The 22,265-nt window shown below is 35.5% G+C and overlaps 1 protein-coding gene across 2 annotated transcripts in view; it reads right to left on the bottom strand.

Annotated features, from left to right (window-relative positions):
• Positions 1–1,413: 1,413 nt before the first annotated feature.
• Fnip1 (folliculin interacting protein 1) overlaps positions 1,414–22,265 on the bottom strand; it is an 82,966-nt gene continuing 62,114 nt past the window's right edge. For both annotated transcript variants that reach the window (XM_048437701.3, XM_048437700.3), the window contains 8 exons: positions 22,075–22,160; positions 18,890–19,036; positions 17,527–17,696; positions 14,703–16,119; positions 13,662–13,830; positions 10,690–10,887; positions 6,690–6,805; positions 1,414–4,064 (listed from right to left, as the gene is read on the bottom strand). In XM_048437701.3, coding sequence (XP_048293658.3) covers positions 3,986–4,064; positions 6,690–6,805; positions 10,690–10,887; positions 13,662–13,830; positions 14,703–16,119; positions 17,527–17,696; positions 18,890–19,036; positions 22,075–22,160 — 2,382 coding nt within the window. In that variant the 3' untranslated portion in view covers positions 1,414–3,985. The remainder of the gene's footprint in view (positions 4,065–6,689; positions 6,806–10,689; positions 10,888–13,661; positions 13,831–14,702; positions 16,120–17,526; positions 17,697–18,889; positions 19,037–22,074; positions 22,161–22,265) is intronic.

The raw sequence follows: 22,265 nt of genomic DNA on the forward strand, positions 1-22,265 counted from the left end.
TTCCAGTGCCTGATGGTTTATTTTAAAAATAAAAGTATCTTGAGTCAACTTAGGTCTAATTACAAATAAACAGAAAATAGACCCCTGTGACAGTATGATAAACTAGTTAGCCTAACTCAAACTAGGCTAATCTAGGTATCCCCTAGCAGTTTGGAATAGAAAATTACTAACAGCCAAGCTTGCGTAATGATTTGTAGACATGAAGGTCAGTCATGCCCCTGATAAACTTCAACTTCTCAGTCCTCACCAGCCTTCAGCTCAGACTTGGCCTCACTTGCTACTCCAGGCCCCATTCCACACCAAAAAAGCACATATAAAAAAAACTTGGATTGCTTTGCAACCTGTCACCCCAAATAGCTGGGAATGCTTTCTGGTCTAAGAGAAATGACGGACTTTACAGGAGACAATATGACTTTAGATAATCATGTTAAGACCTCTGCATCTCACTCAATTTCTCATTAGAAATTTAAAAAAAAAAACTGAAAGTTTTTAGGAACAGCTCATAAATAACTGATCCTTGCTTTCCTAGTGTTTAGTACTTCACTGCTTTAAAACAGGATGCTTTTCTATGCTTAAATGTAAAAGTGAAAATTAATATGTGAAACTGGGTTCAAGGCTTACCTCAGCTCAATTTAACCTAACTTAAGAAAGGCAGCTTCCCAACAAACCTACTCAGGGTTAAATTACTACTGCAGAGCAGGTGCCAAGGATGGATAAAGGGCTGAATCCCACATGATGTGCAGCAAGAGGGCACACTTGCTCAGAGTTACATCCAAATTAGGGAGCAAAACAGTGCCAGACTCCAAATCAGTATTTGTTGTAGTTGTTTAATTTTAAATTAATGGTCATTTGTTTTGAATAAAATGTTCCTAAACAGCTTTACATGGTGTCTTCTTGGTTTGGATTTAAAATTTGAATTTATCATTGAGTAAAGTTGGGTGTATCAATGAGCACATCGCTGTATTTTGGGCACTATAATTACAATTGTAAGAGCATACATTAAAAATTCTCTGAACATTATATGATAAATACTCCAATTACCTAGTAAAAGGTAGCAGTCAAAAAGTCAGTGAGTCTTGGCACTTAGCTAAATTCTTTGTGTTCTAAGACTGGGTTTCTCTGTGTAACAGCTCTGGCTGTCCTGGAACTTGCCTTGAACTCTCAGAGATGGCTTTGCCTCCCCAGTGCTGGTATTACAGGTGTGTGCCACCATTGTTGACTTAGCTAAATTCTTATCATTATTTTTTACTTGAATCTCACAGTCTTGTATGTATTGATAGATTCTACCAATATAGAAAGGTCACTTGCTCAAAAGTATCAAAGCTGGAGCACAAATCTAGGTTGTCTGATAACCAGAGTAAGATAGGTCACATACACCTGACAAATAGATGAAAGAAATACGAACATTACCCATCAAATTGACATGTGTGTTTATTGCACAAATTTCCCCTAGAATTGGGAGGTTATTATAATACAGGTGTACATTTGAGAAATGTATTCAGAACAAATAAGTATGTACATTTATATATTCATCTAAATAACTTGAGAAAGCAGAACATCCTCAGAAGACAGCTACCAGACACAGGCATTATGCAAATTGTTTTTAGCCATCATCTGCACTGTGTGCCAACTGCAACAAAATGAAATCTGTACTAGTATGTTTATTGCACTTAATATTTTCAAATTCAAAGTTAAGACATATTAATAAATGCCAAGTTAATTAAAATCAAGTCAATTAGTTTACATATACAGAAAATTAGTTTTAATCCTATAATATAAAAGATCCCTTTTTAATTTCCCGTTACAATGAACAGGTTTTTTTAATATGTAGCACATATATGTCTGTACCATAAAGTAGTTGAAAAATTATTTGAAACAGGCCAAAACTCTTCACATTTATCACAGCCACACTGTAAAGAAGTAGCAGCTCATTCCTTGGGCTTTGAGTAAGTAAAGAATATAATGATAAAGGTATTACAAACTCAGGAATCCTATGAGGACGAGTGAGTCTTAAAGAAACTATAGGCCTTTCCTTTCCAGCAAAGCTGAGTTTTGAGAATAATAGGTGCACAAGCCATTCACTTATTAAAGACTAGAGTTACTAAGTGGTAATGAGAGATTTCAAAGAGAACTATGAAAAGTTCCATGATTTAGAAAACATCCCAAAACATCTACCTGCTACATAGTCTTCTGAGTCACAATCAAAAAATAATGTACAGTGGCCCATAGAGGAACTTTTTCAGGTTCTAAATTCTGACAGAAATCTACTCTCTGAATTTCAACAGAACACAACAGAGCAATCCCACTAACAAATGGGATACAACGACGCCAAAGAAAACATATCTATAAACACTCTTTGGCAGCAAGTTATCCATGGGAGACCCAGGTACTAACTGGAACCAGCTGACAGGACAAGGGCCAAGTGGAGGCATCCTAATTTTGAGTTTACGTTCCATTAAAATGTTCTACTTATTCTTTTCTAGTTGAAATTCTCTTGAACACACATAAAGAACAAGATAAAATGTAATCAGACACTATAAATTCAAGATTCTGAAGACTAAACCACAGAATATTTTCATTAATTACTGAAAATTTTAAATAGAAAGAATGGATGTTTTATAGTAAATATAAAGAAACTGAACAAGCAAGTAGGGCTCTTTTTGTGTTTTTTGTTTGTTTTTGAGCTAAACAACTTAGAATTAGTCAATGAAAACAAAACAACTTTAATTCTAGCATTATGTGTATATTAGCCCACACAGGCGAAGAGTAAGCTATAATTCAGTATTCAAGTAAACTGAGGTAGTAGAGTATACTGAAAACATTATCTACTCACCTTTTTATTTACATTACTTACAAGTGTTTGGTTCCTTATTAGCCTCTCTTACAAGCAACAATCTACACTATATACAAAGACAACGACAAACAATAAGTGGGAAGCTTTGAAAAACAATGTTTTTGAGAAAAACAAGGAACACTAAGAAAAGAAAGTTTTAAAATTATTACTTCTACTAGTGTAAATTGAGAATTATTAGCAAATATTCTGCTCATATGGGTTCAATGGTCGATACTTAAACCAAAGTTTGTGGTCACCTGAGCATATTTTAAAAATATAGTATTTTTGCAGTTGCTTTGGTGCACTTTTTAATCTTAATTTTTATTTATTAAATTAATATGTAAATATCAATAAGAATTACCTCATTCTTATAAAACAAATGGTATAAAGTAGTATTCTTAGGGAATCTACAACCTTTAGCCTCAAAAAAACTGGCTTTAAATATATTTTAGAGTGTAACACTCTAAAATAAAAATCACTAGAAGGTAGTATTTCAACATTACATACAATACTAGATGAAAAAATATTGTTTTAAAAAGGCATGTTTATCAATATTGTATTTCTACCCCTGCTTTTTAAAAAAAATAGATAATACATATGTACACTTAGATGAGCAACATGACATCTTCACTCATTGTGAGTTTCTTAAAATTAACAAGTTGTTTAAAATACTTAAATAACTAGAAGTTAGTTGATCTGAATTGCAAAACAACAAATCAAGGTCTTGTAGATTTCTGTATTTTAGAAATAAAAATTAGTGAAATGAAGATTTCTGACATTTGATCATAAGACATCTATTGCTATTAATGAGTTATGACAAAGTTTTTAGTTTGCATGAAATTCCTGGATAGTCACAGAAATTTTTAAGTTACACTTTGGTTTTTGTAAATGCTACTCGCTTCCCTCCCAATTATTATGTTGCTTTAATTTCACTTGGTTGAAAATCTACTGCTACCCAGATGTCCAGTTGAAAATAAAAAGCCATCCAGTCTATGTAGACTGTGCAGCAACACAGCATACTAGAGATGACACACTCACAGAAGCCTAATGGAGAAAACTAACACACAGAACAGCAACAACTCCATAGATACACAATGTGCCTGCCTCCTTGATTTCTATTCAACTTTAAACCAAAGTTAACCTCTAGGCATGTTAAAGGAGTATCTGAGCAACATATGGAGAATGAGTGCTTGCTACAGCAGCCAGAAGAGGAAGGTCACTGGATTCAATCCTGTAATAAAAAAAAAAAAAAAAGAAAACTCAGTTCAGGCTTTCTGTATCCAAAATATGAATCTTATAGGCAATGATCACTTCTACACTACCAATGCACCTCAGTACTTAAGGGCTCACCCTGGCCAAAAAGAACAGGGTAAAGAGCTCAAAGAAAAAGGAAACCAAGGCACAGACACAGGAAAATACCACAGCTGACCTGACATTTATCTAAGGACAGTATATACAAGAAATATAATTTACTAGTAATAATAGTCTGTGTGAGCTTTTAACCAAAAGTATTTCTATAATACATGCTATAAGTAGTAAATTTCTTTAAAAATACATCATACAACAAATATTCAAAGCATGGTGACACACATCTGTAATCCTGCAGTAGGGAGATTGAGGGAAGAGTGGTGTAGGAGGTCCTTCTTTCTATGTGTTGTTTGTATTGTTAAATGAATAAAGAAACTGCCTTGGCCTTGATAGGACAGAACTTAGGTAGGCGGGGAAAACAGAACTGAATGCTGGGAGGAAGAAGGGCGGAAAGAGAGAAGCCATGGATCCTCCGCCTCAGATGGACGCCGTTTAGAATCTTGCCAGTAAGCCACTGCCATGTGGCGATACATAGATTAATAAAAATGGGCCAAATCAAGATGTAAGAGTTAGCCAATAAGAAGTTAGAGCTAATGGGCCAGGCAGTGTTTAAATTAACACAGTTTCTGTGTGGTTATTTTGGTGTAAGCTAGCCGGGCGACTGAGACAAATAAGCAGGCCCTCACCCTGCAACAGAAGAGAATCACAAGTTTGAGGTCAAAAAGAACAAAAAATTAAAAACTCAATTTTCAGAAAAAGAAAAATGGTCAATGCATTTAGAAAAAATTAGATTTAACCTAAGGAATTTGAAGAAAAAAATCATATGCCAGCTCAGGAGCAACAGTTCTGAAAGTCTGCTGCTAGTTTGGCTAATAGATGGCCTCTTATGCTTTTGCGAGTTCAGACTCTACTTTCCAGACAGAATTTAGTGTTACTAAAATTATGTGTGTAATTTAATTTGGATGTCCTTTAATCAAACATTATACTATCACGAGTAGAATTTATTCCATACAGGTCAAAATTCATTTTTATTTCAGCGTTGGTTTATAATAGCAAAAATTATAAACCATAAATTATAAACTGGAATGCTATACAGCCATCAAAATGAGATGTAACAGTATGCATCCATATAAAGAAATATTTGCATACTGCACACTAACAAAGTACAAACAAGTTTCTATTTTTATACATTTTATAATTCAGCAACAATAAACAATGTCAAGAGTGTTAATGTTTGGGTTGAAGTTGAGGACAAGATAATGGTAATTTGCTTTCCATTTTAAACAAAATGTAACATGAACTTGGTTATATGTTCATTATTTTAAAAATTAGTTTAATTTTTAAAGTATTAATACAGGTATCACAGTCTCTCTCTTTCTGTCTCTCCTACTTCCCAGGAAAATAAGATTATATTGTTTGATTTTCCAAATAGTGGAGAATCATTCTTTAAAGCCTCATCGGAACTTATACAACCTTTGGTACAGAATACAAACAGTATTGAAGTCAGGAAAATTCGGAGTCATTCAAATTCCTGTTCAGTCCTAATATGTGACAAAGGACATATTTATTTACAGAATGGGCCATTTCCAATTTGGATATTGCCTACACACTAAGAATGACTAAAACAATTGAGTAAGGGGGATTATACACACTGTGGTAGAAGTATGTACTTATGTGTGAGGCTGTAGGGTAAATCCCCAGAATAAATGACAAAATGAAAGTTTAGACTTTAACTCAGTTTGTGATACACACTAGATTCTAAATGATTGACACTGATCCCTTTTCCTTTCATAGAAACTGAATTTAGGAAAAAAAATCTTTAATTCCTTCAATTACAATATTATGCACACACTCAAAGAACATACAAAAACTAACAGCACATAATGGAATAAGGTTACATATGCTTAGAAACCAACTTCTTTTTTTCTCCGTTATTAGCATTTCAGATTCTTATTTTCCAGGGAGTAACTATAGAGTAGACCAATATACTATAAAGATTATGTGAGGAACAGTAACCTGCAGTAAACAGCAACTACAAACCAAGCATCTTTACTTCCATCAGCTCATTTAAAAGGCAAGACAAATGCTTACAATAATGTATCTACAACAAATTTAGTAAGTAAAACATGAATACTTTATCTATAAATAAAAATTTGGGTTTAGGCAGGCAGCGGTGGTGCATGCCTCTAATCTCAGCACTTGGGAGGCAGAAGCAGGCAGATCTCTGTGAGTTTGAGACAGCGTGGTCTACAAAGCGAGTTCCAGGCCAGTCAGGACTGTTAACAGAGAAACCTTGTCTCAAAAAAAAAAATAATTAAAAAAAAATTGTTTAATTCCCTCTGCCTCTATTCTAGACAAACTACAGGAATGGTGCAAAGGCCGATGCATCTATATTAGTGGTGACAAAAATTTGCTTTTCTAGAACGAAGAGAAACCTGGCAGTGTACATCTTCTAATATGAAAAAGCACACAAAAACGAGCACAAAAAGCAGTTTTGAGGAACATGACAAGAGACACAGCAAAGTCAGAAAAGGAATCATGAACATACCCAAGAACTACTCCTAGCTCCTTGACATGAACACGCATCTGTCCCCTCAGGTACTCAGACAGCATTTTGCTCTTGAAGTATAATTCCTGTAACCGGTCTTCAAGGTGCATTACACACTGCAGTTAGGGAAGAAACAAACTCTGTTAGAAAACTCATTCTAATTCTTTTGAGTAATGTCAAATTTCTTTCCTTGTAGGGGAGAGGGCCTGAGGGATAACAACAGGATTTCGCCTATGTATCTGGGGCTTCCTCTGAACTCTCTATACAGTCCAGGGTGGCCTCAAATTCTCAGGTGCTGCATTATACTAGGTACCACCACACCCAGATAGCAAATTTCAGATCATCAAGTTTTACACAATTCCATTTGGTCATTCCAAGATGAATTTATGTTCAGATCTGTTTCTGGTTACTATCAGAGATGAAGTCCCAAAAAATTCTTCTTTCTAAACTGCAATAAAATCGACCATCTCAACCATTTTCAAAGTACAACTCACCAGCATTTCAGACGTTGTACATTGATCATCAATAACCATTTACAAGACTTTAGGAACATTTTAATTTCAAATCTGATATATATACTCGTATTTCAAATATATATTCCATATATATTCTCTCTCTCTCTGAGTAAAAAAATAGTTTATAATAGTTCAAAGAAGGAACAGTAGACCTTGCTTAATGAAGTTTATAACCTAAGATAATAAAACTTAAAATACCTACATTTTATATTTTACAATTAATTTATACATGTTTCCTAAAAATAGATGATTTTTTTTCATACAATTGATATTGCTTGAAGGGAAAAATATGAATTTCAAGTAATAGACAAGGAATTCCTTTCCAGTGAAAATGAACTACTAAAAGCACCTGATAAAAACTTGTTTTACAAACCAGGAGGTAGTAACACATGCCTTTAATATCAGCACTCAGGAGCCAGAGGCAGGTGGATTGCCAAGTTGGAGGTCAGCCTGGTCTACAAGAGTGAGTTTGAGTTTCAGGACAGCCAGGGCTACATGGAAAAACCCTGTCTTGGAAAAACCAAACCAACCCCCCCCCAAAAAAACAAAACTTGTTTTTATTGCCAGAAAACACAACTGAATGGATGTGGGGGTTCATTGCTTGTGTTGTGATATGTATCTCATTCATAATTCCTGTTTAGGCTAAAAATGCCTTATGAAAATGATAGGTGTAGAATATGTATATCACATTAACAGACAATATCATTTACCTTATTAACTGGGTGGGGGGGGATCAAGACAGAGTATCTCTGTCAAACAGTCCTAGCTGTCCTGGAACTCTCTTTGTGGACCTCAAACACAGACATGCTTGCCTCTGTCTCCCGAGTGCTGTGATTAAAGGCATGCAACACCACTGTCTGGCTTTTACTTATGTTTTTTAATTGGAGATAAATTCTTATGTATGGCAGGGTAGCCACAAAGTTGATATAAAGTACAGGCTGACCTTGAACTTCTGGTTCTCCTGCCTCTGCCAGCTAAATACTGACATTACAGGCTCCTGCTTTACGAGGTGCAAGGGATCAAACCCAGGGCTTTGTGCATGAGAGGCAAGTACTCTCTACCTAGAGCATATCCCCTCCTCCAAAACAGAACATTTAAGAATATATAGTTGAGAGACATTACTACAATGTTCAACTATAAACATTTGGGAATTTTTCATCAAAACCTATTTACCCAATAATAACTTCTCCTTCCCTCCTTCCTCCCTCTAGTAACTACTAGTTTATCTCTAGTAAAACGCAAAGAAGAAAATTCTGGGACATAAAATGAGAACGACAATGAGATTCTTTAAATATACACAACAACAAAAGGTTTAGATCTAAGTACAGGTCTCTCATTCAGGTTGAACCCATTTTTAAATATGACAAAATAAAGACTGCAAACTTTTTAAAAATATGGTCATCTTTTGTTGTAAGCACTTTTCCTTGTTGAATGTGGTCTTAGCACTATTACTGAAATCAATCTTATATGAGAAGGTTTAATTCTGGGCTCTTCAACCTATAATGAATGAAGAATGAATCTGTCTATACTCTGGTCTTTATGCTACTAATACTACCATATTTTGATTGTAGCAACACTGTAAGTTTTGAGATTAGGAAGTTTGACTTCTTTAATTTTGCTGTCTTTTTAATCTTACAGTTGTTTTTTAAAATAGGGTCTCCCGAGTATGCAGCTCAGATCTTCTAAGAAATTATAGACATGGACAACTTTACCCTCAAAAGTAGGGTACCTTTGGCTCAATGGGTTCCCCTGATCTTCTATATGACTGGATTAAGATGGGCTTTCTATTCTTTACAAAATTTTTTGGTTTTATTTTCTTTTTATTTATATGGATGTTTGCTTGCATGTATGTATGTGTACCACATGCATGCAGTGCCCATAGAGGTCATCAAATTCCCTGGAGCTAGAGTTACAGATGATTGTGCCCAGATCCTCTGTAAGACCAGCCAGGACTCTTAACTGCTAAGCCATCTCTCCAGCTCCAGGTTTTCTATTTTTGAAAAGTCTTTCATTAGGATTTTGATAGGGATACTATTCAATTTGTATGTCAGTTTGGGAAGTAATGACAATATTAAGTATTCCAACTGTGGTTCCAGACAAATACAGGGACAAAGAGGTCCGCTCTTCTTGTAGTAGGAATAGCCTGAGTTGTGTTGTATGGCAGGTCATTTGGTACATGTGATAGGACAGTGGTGGGCTATCAGTTTATTGATATTTAAAGTGGCCATTAAGCTGAACTGAACCAAAAGAACACTAAGTTTTCCAATTCACAGACTGGGGTGTTCCTGTTATTTATTCCTTCTTCTCTCTCATTTATGTAATATCTCCCATTTACAATACCTTTTCTTGGTCATTAAATAACTTGGTTTTTTACTATTCTAAGTAGAAATGCTTTCTTTTCCCTCACCCTTGGATTTTTTTTTTTAAATTAATGAGACAGGGCAGTCTTGAACCTAGTATGTAGCTGAAGCTGGCCCTGAATATTCATCCTCTGTCACTGGAGTGATCACAATGCCTAGCTCAGAGCTACTTAATTTTCATTTCAGATTGCTCACAGTTAATATATAGGACATATTATTTTTTCATGTTTTTCCTGTCTGAAAATTCTATTTTTCTCATGAAATGTGTTTTCTAGATCATGTCATCTGTAAATAAAAATAAAATCTATCTTCCTTTCCAATTTTGAAATATGTTGTTTCTCTTTTTGCTTAGTTGCTCTGGCTAAAACTTAAGTGCCATGATGGAGTTAAAGTGGTAAAAATAGGTTTCTTCATTACTAATCATAGGGACACTTTTAGTCTTTTGACACTGAGCAATGCTGTTGGGTATTTGTTACACTGATACAGAGACCTTTTGTGACCTTTTACAGTTCTTAGATGAGAAAGAATGAGCTTTGAAAGTGGGAGAAGGTCTCAAGAGACTATCATTGTCATAAAGTGGAAATATTCAAATGATGATTATGGGGTTCTGAAATGACACCCTACACAAACCAGGAATACTGCACATTATCAAAAATCTGGCTGCTGAAATCAGACTGCACAAATTTGAGTGCATCCCTTTCTTTCTTAGCTCACAGATAGCCTCAGTAATAGATTATTTCATATTCCTGAAATGGAGAAATCCATTATCTGGGTACATATACTAGGTTATAGTGAGGGCTCTTTCTCACTGTGTTGTCACGTGGTGGAGACAGAACAATCTCAATCAATCTCCTTCTTCCTTAGTAGACCACTAGTCCTCTCACATGAATCAACACTCAAAACCTAAACAACCTTAATTAATGACCTAATCTAACCTTCCAAAATGTCCCAGTTCTAGATTCTATCTCCAAAATGGTTGGTGGTAGAAGAGGATAAATAATCATTGTAATACCTCTTTCAACAAAGCGATGATAAAAGCTAGTAAGAATATTTAGTGTGTGTACATAGTAAGCCAAGTTCACTTAGCAGAGTTCTCAAAGTCATTCAAGCCTTACATATACTTACAAAGTTTGGAGACAAGTTATGTTTATAAAGTTGAAGAGTAGAATGAAGCAGGTTGGAAACAAGACTAGAAACCAACACTTCCTTTCCCAATTTATTATCTGTCACTCGTCTCTGACTGCTGGCAATCTGAACAGTCCATTTATCCATATCAGCTATTATACAGACAGCTTCTGCTATTGGTTCATCCAACACTGGATGCTGGAAAGAAAAGAATTCAGTTTATAATAAGCAAAGTTTTCAAAAAGTAATGTAAATAGAACAAGTCAATTTTAAAAAAGCAGAAAATGTATTAAATAACAATATTACCAAGGAATCTTTGTTAAAAAATGGAATAATAACAAATACATTGAAGTATTTTATAGAACTCATTGCATATCTTTGTATTCATTAATAAATCTTTGTATCCTTAAATCTAGAAATTAATGTTCCCAAGTCTTTTTGATCAACCAGTCACAAATGTGTATGCCAGACAACTAAAACAGTTCTTAGTTTTAAAAGACTGTATCTTTCAAAATAAGACAGACTTTTTTCCTTTCTTTTTGACAGTAACTTACTTGTACAAATGAAACAATAGCAAAATTTTGTCTATCAGTCATCAACATGCCTCGGAACCATAGGAGTAATTTGGTGATTCCATGAAACACATTATTGCCTCTGTACATTAACTCTTCTATTTTTCCAGGACATGTAGGCAGAACATAGACATAGGTTAAAGGAGAACAAGTCCACATGTACTAGCCTGACTTATCAACATACATTGACAAATGCAAATCACTTCCCTACATACAAACACTCTACCATACACCTATTGTTCTTAGATTTACATGAAAATGGAGGACTGAAATACTCAAATCAAGGTGACTGAGAAAAGTACAAAGGATCTCTTCTATTCTGTGTATCTTCATCTCAGTTGATATCTTTATCACACAGTATGTTCATAATTACGATAGTGAAAAGTATTTTAATTGACTGTCTTAGTTTGCTTTCTATTGCTGTAATAACCATGGCAAAAAAAAAACCTTTTGGGGGAAAATTGGTTTTATTTAAACTTACAGTCATAGTCCATTATCAAGAAAAGTGACAGGAAATTGAAACAGAACCGTGAGGCAGCAATTGAAGGAGAAACCATAGAAGAACAATGCTTACTGGCTTGTTCAGCCTGGTTTCTCATACAACACAAGACCACCTGTCCAGGGTAGTACCACCCACAAGTGGGCTGAACCCTCTCACATCAATCATTAATCAATAAAACACACCACAGACTTGCCTATAGGATAATCTGCTGGAAGTAATTTCTTATTGAGGGTACTTCTTTCTAGATGACTCTAACTTGTATCAAGTTGGCAAAAAACAAAACAACCATAACAAAACAAAATAAATATTGACATATAGGTAAAAGGCCATAAGGCAGAGGGCTGTACTTTTTGACTTTCCTCAGGGCAAGTCAAATCCTTTATAATAAAGATTAAAAATGGAAATTAAGTATGCAGTCTATCAATAATAAAGTCCTGCAATGCTGGCTACTTCACTATATTTTATTATTAAGATAGATTATGGACATTTAAAAAAGACCACAAAGAAAACCTCTGGCCAAAAAGAAGAAAAACAAAAACAAGAGTTAATGGCCTCACTTTTGCCATTAAGTTTGACATCCTCAACATCCATCCCTTTACCCAGTTAATAAACAACTACTCTGAATAATATTCTTTCCTAGACAGTAGACAAGGAAGCTATCAATATTTTAAAAATATAAAATAAAAGTCTAATTACAGATTAAGCATGAACTACTGGAGGTGCAGAAGAGAAAATACTGCAATGTACTTATGGTAAGAGTAGAGAGGAACATGAACAGTTCTTTCAAAAGAAACATTATGAGAAAGCTTCAAGTAAATGCACTTGGATACATTTTTGAGAAATGATACTGAAAACTGGGAAAGAAAAGCAGTAAATAAAAAGGCTGGAGAGAGCAAGACAGGCTGACACATACCTGTTATCTTAAAACTCGAGACTAAGGATTGAGAATTTTAGGACAGTTTGTGCTATACAGCAAGACTGTTTCAAAACCAAAAAACAAAACAAACACTCACACTCACAGCACCACAGAAACAAGCAAACAAATACCATCACTACCACAATAAAAAGCAATGATTTAGAATAGAAGGAGTTTTCATAGCTGAAAAGGGTATTTGTCTACAAGATAATCTACCTAATAGTGAAACACTCCATGGTTTCCTCCTAAGTATGAATCTACAAGAACCCTATTAATACTATCCTAATAGTGAAAGACTCAATGGTTTTTAAGATAAGGAGCAAGATAATACTATCTTCGGTCACCTATTCTTTCCATGCAACACTGGACAGATGTGACCCAATATATTCAAGATTGGAATAGAAAATGTAACACTGTCCACTGATGACATGAATCATTGGTAAGAACTCTAGGATTCTATATGAATAACACAACTAATAAGAGCTCAGGAAAGCTACAGAATAAAAGACAAACACAGGAAATCAATTACATTTCTATATAAAAGCAATAATATGACAAGGAAATTAAGAAATACACCTTTAATTCAAGAGCTCAGGAGGCAGAGGCAGGTGGATATCTGAGTTCGAGGCCAGCCTAGTCTAAAGGGTGAATTCCAGGACAGCCAGGGCTATGCAGAGAAACCCTTTCTTGAAAAACAAAAAAGCAGAACCAAAAAACAACAGAAGAGAACTACTCTTTTGGATATCTCAATTTTTGACGCTATGAGTAAAATATTTTCTATATTTCAAATTTCCATTTGGTAGATCTCTAGAATTCAATTCTTGTCTTCTTCACAGTGATAAATTCAGTGATACAGGTGCTATATATGAGGTGATGGATTCAGAAAACTGTGACTATGTCACTAAAATACAAGGAATTCTGGGTTGTAATAGAGAAAAAGAGTTTGCTTTAAATATATTCAGAAGCTGTGAAGGTATCTCACCTGCACAGCATGAGATAAATCTGAATACAGGCACTGACGGAGCTTCTCATCACTTCCAATTCCTTGAAGAACAAAGTCAGGAACGTAAGATGAGCAGTAGCCTCCCAGCAAGGATCTTCCAAAGTTAGCAATGTTGGGCTGAACAGCACTCACTTCAATTAATTTTGACCTGAAAGAAAGATGATCAAGAAGGGAAATCTAGTTAAGTAACAAACATTTTTTATCAGTGGCAGAAGACGGTGTGGAGAAGGTTATGAATTCAACAAGTCTGTCTTTCCAGTACCCTTGCTTTTTATGAAATATATACAGTGTAAAATCAGCCTTATATAAAAACTGACCTAAGCACTAAAGCAGACCACAAAATACTGCTCTCTCCTGGAGGAGGTCTGAAGAACAACAAGAGTGTTTCATTTGTAACACATTTCTAACACAATCAGATTATGAAAATCACTGTGTAAAACAAAGTAGCTAAAAATCTTGGTCTGTAACATTCCAAAGCAGGGATATTCTCCTTGCACACTTGATCTCAAATACATATTCCCTCTTTGTCCTCAAGTATTCTCCCTAAGTGCCAGGCTTGTCATAGGTCCACTGTGGGATGTATACATGTATAAGTCACTCCAAAATGGTTTGCTCTGCAAAGCAGAGACCAATTTCCTACATCTCACTTGTATTTTTAATGTTTCTCTGATGTCTTCACTAGGGGACATGAGGAATAATTCTCCCTATTAGTAAAGAATCTGACCAGCATAATGACATTAAAAATTATTTTAATAATCATTATTTTGGATTTAGGTGCATGAAGTCAGTGAAAAACCCTTGAGAATCAATTCTCTCTTTCTACTCTTGGGTTCTGGGATCAAACTCACTCCAGTTCATGGAATCATCAGGCCCATATGGCGGATGCTTTTTACTGTATAACCATTTTGGAGTCCTAACCTCTTTTTAAAGTTAGTTACTGTCAATCTCTAGAGACTGGCTAAACAAAAAGAAAGCACATGCTTCAATAGGGGTTGTTTAAGATGGAAACTTTCTACTTACCCAGGAAAAGGTATTTCATCCTCTTCTGCCCAGTCTTCCTGCTCCCCTCCACAGTAACTGCCAACTTGTCTCCTTATATCAGGACCTGTGTCTTCACTCTCACTATCTCCAAGGGCACTATCTGAACTTTCGTTTCTTGGAATGTCCCATTCAGTTCCTACAGCATTTTTTTTCTCTGAACTCTCTTTATCCCCATGGGGGACAAGAATAGAGAGGGTATCTCTTTGGTCCTGCTGAGGAAAGCAGGCATTACATGAATCTTGGTGAACTGTTTCTATACATTTACAAAATTCACTTTTTTGTTTGTTATTTTTTGTATATAGTCTTTTTGGGAACTCTAACATACAGCAATACTCTTTACTATCTGTACTGGTTTTAACAGGAACATCATCAATAGTCCTAGTTTCAATTGAATCATCATTAAAATATTCATCAAATAAGCTCATGCTTTCTGGGTCTGAATGATTCCAACAAGGAAGCTCACAGGATTCTCCAGAAACCATGTTTGGCGTGTCAGACTCTCCAGATTGGTCCTTAGTAATTTTACTCTGTTGATGCTTATCAGTCACCCCTCTGTCTTCCTTCAGTGGCTTGCTGTGATGTCTATTAATCTGATCCACCACAGCCTGACTCCGAAGTTCAGTATCTGAATCAGGTGACATAGAATCTCCAATCAAGAAAGTAACCTTTGTCTGAGTTACCTCACAGGAAAATGCACTAGGCACAGTCTTATCTGGAGGTTTCTTTTCCACAACTATCCCTGTGGATCTCATCACTGTGCCTGTGTGATTATCTGAATCCAGCAATTCCTTATTCTGCCAAGATTCTTCTGTTGGCTCCAAGCCTGTCTCTGGCAACACACATTTGTCTGCTGGAGCAGATCCTGTACAAACAACTGTTTCTAACTTGTTGTCAAGGCAAGTTCTTAATTTATCTCTGTACTGTTTAATATCAACAACATTTTCTTCTTGGCAGTCAGGAGGAGAAATCTTCCGGCATTCATCTGTAATTCCCAGCAATTCCTTAGAGTTGTCTTGAATATCTTCTGTCTCTGGTTGTGACACAGTCTCTGTATTTTGCCCAAGGAGTGGATGACTGCAATATTTACAGTTACAGCTAGGAGTTCTTGTCTCTTCTGACTCCTTAAACAGCAAGCTGCTTTTGTTTCTGTGCATTGTGATCAGCACATACTCTGACTCCTCTATTTCCCCTTTTTCTAAAGTGGTAGTAATCACCGTGCCTGGCATAACAATGGCTTCATCTTCTCCATTTTCCAAAAGATGGGTTTCTTGAAGCTCAGAGCATCTTATGAAATAAGTAAGAAAATAAAGTAGCCTCTGGACCAGGTCTTGTCGTTTGCCAACTACTACAGTTCTTGCTAACCGTACAGGAGACCCAATAGCGCCATATAAATCTCCTGCAATAAAAAGACCAGTTAATAAACATGCAGCTAAACAGACTTTCAATTATGAGAAACCTTCGCATACAAATTCAGATTTTACTTTTAACCTCTTTAAAAGATGACTGACTATTCAAGAAAGCAGGGTAAAATGAGTGATTTTAACCAGGGAGAAAGGTGAAAAGAGGGGCTTTTCTAGCTGTGCTCTTAAACAGCTGCTGTGGTTTTAAAGCTTCGAAGAATTAGTTCTCAAAGTCAAACTTATTAAGAATATTCTCTACATCAGTTGCCACACAAAGGAGCTTTATTGGCTGAAGACCATTATAAAGGAGGTCATAGTCAAACGCAGACAGGAGAAAGCATAATGTTGCAGGCATGAAAGGAGAGGGACAGTGGTGGCTTGAAGCAGGAGGAGTCATATTATTGTATTTGTACTATGGCTCAAATCAAACTTCAAACCCAAGAGCAAAACAAGAACTCAAAAATGAATACAAAACATCAATATCAATCCCTTTTACAAATTTTCATTATACACACTTAAAATCGTCTATTTTAATGTTATAAAAACAGGCATACTTTTTAAAAGAACAAACATGAATGTTCTTTTTAAAAGAACAAACAGGAAATCTATGCTGCAGACAGGACTGTAGTAAATGTTCTCCTCTGGCTAATAAACTAGCTAAAATATCATAAAATCACCATTCCAAAATAATCCTCCAAATTTTCACTAAATACCCCATGAACTGAAACTGCTTTGGCCTTTGAGTCTGTCATGACAGCTCCCACCTGAGTCTCCTAGCTTCATCTTCTTAAAATTACCCCTTGTAATGTTGTTCTCTAAAGCCCTCACTTCAGCTCCAGTAACAGTAGTTTTACACTTTGATGTTCAGAGTCCCTAATTTTACACTTTGCTCAATCTTTATCTCTTCCAGTACAATGTTTCTCAACTGTGCAAAGACCGAACTCCCCTTCCTAAACTACCACTCAACTTTCACTTATATTTATTAATTGTATTACCATTACTGTGAAAATACATGCTGCCTATGGTATTTGACTGTTAACCTCTTGAGACTATGAGAAAACTATTCATCTATCTTTACATTCCTTTATATTCTTTTTCACAGAGCCTTAGATACAACTATGCACTCAAAAATAGTAACAGAATTTGAAATTGACTTCATATGCCCATAGTTAATAATAGTTAAAGAGCAATTAGTGTGTACCTTTCACTCTACCCACAGTCCTTTAGCTGTAAGGAATGGGTGCAGGTATAAGACAATAGGACAATTTAGCAGACATGAAAGGGGAAGTATCAGAGAGACACTTTAGAATAAAACTGATAAAAGAAAACACTATATTTAGTTAGTTTTTGCTTAAAAGTAAGTCTTAAGTTTATACACAATAGACAATGTTCAGACTACATACCAAGTTGTGCCCAAAGAGGGTTATATGGATGAGTTTTTGCCAACATGCCCACGCTCTGAGAGGAATGTTTTTCTAAAAATATTTTTATAGGTGGCTGTCCATTTGGCATGACTGTTGGAACCCAAGCAAGATGATTGGTCAAAACTGCAGTAATGAGAGCTGGCAAGAATCTGAAAACAAAATGTATCCTATTTTATTCCAATCCACACTCATGAAATTTTAAATAAATAAAATGCTTTGTGTAACAATGAGGGTGTATATTCTAAAGTGACTGAATGACATTCATAAAAAAGAGGGAAGAAGAAAAGACAAGTACACCCACCAGGATGGAGAGGGGGAAAAAGAACTCACAAATGTTTCCTTGAAGAGCAATTTAACATTTAATACTAAAACATTAACAAGGAAAATTTTCAGATTACAATTACAAAACAAAAAAGGTCTTTTACTTAAACTATGACTCCTTTTCAGTATTAAATCTGCCTAGTTCACTAAGGAATTAATGAACAGGTCCTTAATTTTCAAATTTCCAGATCAGTAATTTACTGAGTAGGAAAAATAGTAAGTAACCTTTATCATTAAAGAGGATTAAAACATCTGAATCACCATGTGGATCCTAAAGGCTTGATGAACAGTAAGAAGAAAGCTCGGATAAAATAGCCTACTGAAAGGCCAATGGCAAGTCCTCAAGCACTCTGACTCAGCGAGCCTGCTGCTCATTGCATACAGCTGCTCTCTACTTTCCATCAGTGCTTGAGGGAAGTTTCCTTCTCACTCTGAAGAAAATAAAATTCTACCACTGGAATCTGAATATTTCCTTACATTTTTTTTTGAGTTTTTTTAAGACAAGATTTCTCTGTAGCTTGATTTTCCTTACATTTTAAAAACTTTTTATGAAACAAAACTAAAGTTTTAACTTTTTTTTTAGAATCCTCAGGGAATTCTGTAACGTGTTAGGAATTTTAACTAAGAATAAAGACAATTTTATTACATTATGTTCATACAGTGTTGTGACGCTCTTCCATATCCCATCATTGAATCATCTTAGAATAGTTTGACTATTAATAAGAAATAATTGTAGAGGTTGGAGAGATGGCTCAGCAGCTAGGAGCACTACTGGTTGCTCTTCCAGAGGACCCAGTTTAATTCCCAGTACCCACATGGCAGCTCACAACTGTATGTAACTCCAGGATCCAACACCCTCACTAAAACATACATACAGGCAAAACACATAAAACAAACATTTTTAAGAAATAATTATAAAAACAAAGAGTTATCCCAATTTCATAATTAAATTTGCTTTCAAAGTAGATATATAGTTATAGCAAAATAACATATGTAACTAAATAAATAAAGCAAGCCATACTGATTTTTGGAGGCATTTTCCATTAGAAAAGTGAATTCCTTCATGAAACGATGGCAAAGCTGGTTTTTTTCTGGAGTCCCTGACATCATTGTAAGCCACACAGGTTCCCCAATTCTTGGCATTGTGTAAAGATTACAAATTGTTGTTCTAAAAAGAAGAAGACACATTGTAAAATTTATGGTTCTCCAAATAACATACTCTTAAAGGCTTACTGCCAGTTGACTATTGACATCTAGATTATTAGAGCTTCTAAGGAAAAAAAAATGTCAATAAGCCTCGCTTTTCCTTCTTTGCCATCAGCTATTAGTATGGGAAGTATATTCTGTCGGTAAAGGTGAAATATGATGGCTCAGACCCTGGTGCTGGCCCTTCCCCCACTAATATTGCCCTTATAGCACATTATTTTCCTACTTTGGTCATCAGTTTCTTCCATCTGTAAGATCAAAGGAGAGTTCTAGGTACTCTCTAGAGTCCCTTTCTACCCTACAGTTCGAAATTATACATTCTATTTAATCAACTGCAAATTATCAGCACATACAAAAGAAAACTGCTAACCATCTACCAAAACACACTACTAATGGGTTATCGGGCTAGCAGTTATTAAGCTTCAGGAGGATGAGAACACCAAACACATATGGTCTATTTTATGCCTTTCTACTTTCTGCAGTTTTTCCTTAGATCAACGCCAGGAAAGACTACTGCACAATCACTATAGTGTGCTCCGAGCTGTCCTGTGACATCTCTATCGTAAAGCCTTCAAAGCATATTTGTCAATTCTTTTCCTTTTATGTAAGCATCTATTCAACAAAATCTGTATGTGTATTCACTATACTAACCAGCTCTGTAAAAACTGAGTTTTAGAAGCTTTAGAAACAAGTAAATCTGACAACTGCACCACCATGTCCTCCCTTCCATCCTCTACACAAGTATTCTCAAAGCACATCTTCCAGTCTTGATAGAAATGCACAACATAAGCAATGTCTATGCAGTAACACAACAAATGGAACATGAGTTCCAAGACTGAGGAACTGAATTAGGTTGCATTAAATAGACTCAAATGACTTTGGGCACAAACTGTATTCAGTAGCACAGCCCTAAAAAGTTCTTTAAACTCTCCAAAAATTCTATTACCTTCCTCAGTAAATCTCTTTAGCACTTAGAATCTAAAAAGGGAAATAATTCTTTTGCCCATACAGCTTATCATTTAGCAAAAACTTTATCATTATTGAGAAAAAAAGAGGAAGAGAGAGAGAGGGAAGAGACAGAGATGTATGGAGGACAGAAGACAACTTCCGGAAGTCAGTTCTGGTTTTTCACCCTGGTGACACAGGGTCTCTCATGTTTTTACTCTGTTGCATAATCCAGGCTAGCTGGTTCATTAGCTTCCAGTCAATCACCCTTTCTCTAGCTTCTATCTTGCAGCAGGGGTAATGGAATGACAGATGTGTACCACATCTGGCCTTTTCATGTAGGTTCAAGTGCTCAAACTCAAATCATTAGGCTTAAACAGCAAGGTTTTTTTTACCTGTTGAGTTATCTCACTAGCCCACACACAAGTTTTATTAACTCTTTAACCAATATTAACACAATGTATTAACAAATATGAAGACAATGCATAATAATACACAAAATAGTAGACACGCCACTTTGGAAAGTTCCTGGGAGAACATAAAAAAAAAATCATCATTGCAGAGAACGTAAAAATGATTAAGAACTAAAGACATTTTGTTGAGCCTGGTAGCACTTATATGGAATTTCGGTCCTTGCCAGGCAGAGGCAAGAGTACTGCTTTAACTTAGTATGTGGTCAGCCTGGCCTAGAAAGTAGGTCCCAGGTCATTCTGTCTCAAAAATTCCCAAACAACAATGAAAAGTTAAAGGTATTTTAAATAAGGTAAAAATAAAACCTTTGTAACAAGAACTTTATAGATTAAGAATTCTAAAAAAATTAATATAACACAAATTAGTAATAAAATATAAATTTTAATTTACATTTCATATGCATGAGTGCTTGCTGACTGAATGCACTTGTACCACATGTATGCCTGGTGTCTGCTGAGGTCAAAAGAGGGCATCATATTCCTTGGAACTGGAGGTATAGATGGTTGCGAGCTACCATATGTGCTGAGAACCAAACATGGGTCCTCATGAAAGAGCAGTATGTGTGCTTAACTGATGAGTCATCATCTCTCAAGATCACTGTGGTGGTTTGTAAGAAAATGGCCCCTAAAAGGAAGTGGCACTATTAGGAGGTGTGGCTTTCTTGTTAAAGGAAGTATGTCACTGTGAAGGTTGGTCTTGAGGTCTTATATGCTCAAACTACATGCAGAATCTCAGTTCACTTCCTGTTGCCAGCACCATGTCTGCCTGCATACCGCCATGCTCTCAGACTAAACCTCTGAAACTGTAAGCTGCCCAATTAAATATTTTCCTTTATAAGAGTGGCCGTGGTCATAATGTTTCTTCACAGCCACAGATCCTAAGATGCTCCCAGACACACATGTTAAAATTTAGTTATGATGAACTCACTCCTTTATATATATATATATATATATATATATATTTAAACTTATTTCATGTGTATTGGCATGAAGGTATCAGTTTCCCTGGAACCAGAGTGGTAGGAATTAAACCCAGGTTCTCTGGAAGAGCAGCCAGTGCTTTTAACTGCTGAGCCATCTCTCCAGTCCTGATGAACTCATTCTTAGAATTACTTTATTATGCCTAAAGATATGCATGTCTTAACAAGGCTAGAAAGGTTTTACTTGAAAAAGCTAACCCTATACCTATCTGCTCAAACAAGGAGTTCTTCTCATATTTGTGTCTCAAATGGTATAATACTAAAACTATATCCCAACAACTCCCAAACATAATTTAATAACATAACTGCCTTACTGATGACACTCTCATATAGTCATGAGACAAAAGAAATTTAAAAAGTTGCATTTCCAGAATTCTGGAGACTGTGGCAAGAGGATCACAAGTGCCAAGATAGCCTTGGCAACACAGTAAGACCATTTCTGAAAAACAAAGAAAAAAACAAAACACAATGACAACAAAAAAAAAGGAAATTTAAAAAACTAAGTCTTATTTATAAACAAGTTAAACTATCTTTCTATGTAAATAAACTACCTTATGTATACCATAAAAGAGCTCTGTATTGCAGTAACGTGGGGAGTAAAGTACCTGAATTCAGTTAGGGCATCAACTATGCGATTGTATGCCAAACTTCTCTGGCTGGCATCAGCTGATCTCCGGCTCATTTTCATAGCCTTGAAAACAATCATTACACAGTTAATTCTTAAACTAATTAGTCACAACACTGGAGGAAAGACAGAACCTTAATATACCTTCTCTACAGAGGCTTTCTCTACTGT

The sequence above is a fragment of the Myodes glareolus genome, chromosome 9 (genome assembly GCF_982192425.1).
Source record: "Myodes glareolus chromosome 9, mMyoGla1.1, whole genome shotgun sequence".
NCBI lineage: Eukaryota > Metazoa > Chordata > Mammalia > Rodentia > Cricetidae > Myodes > Myodes glareolus.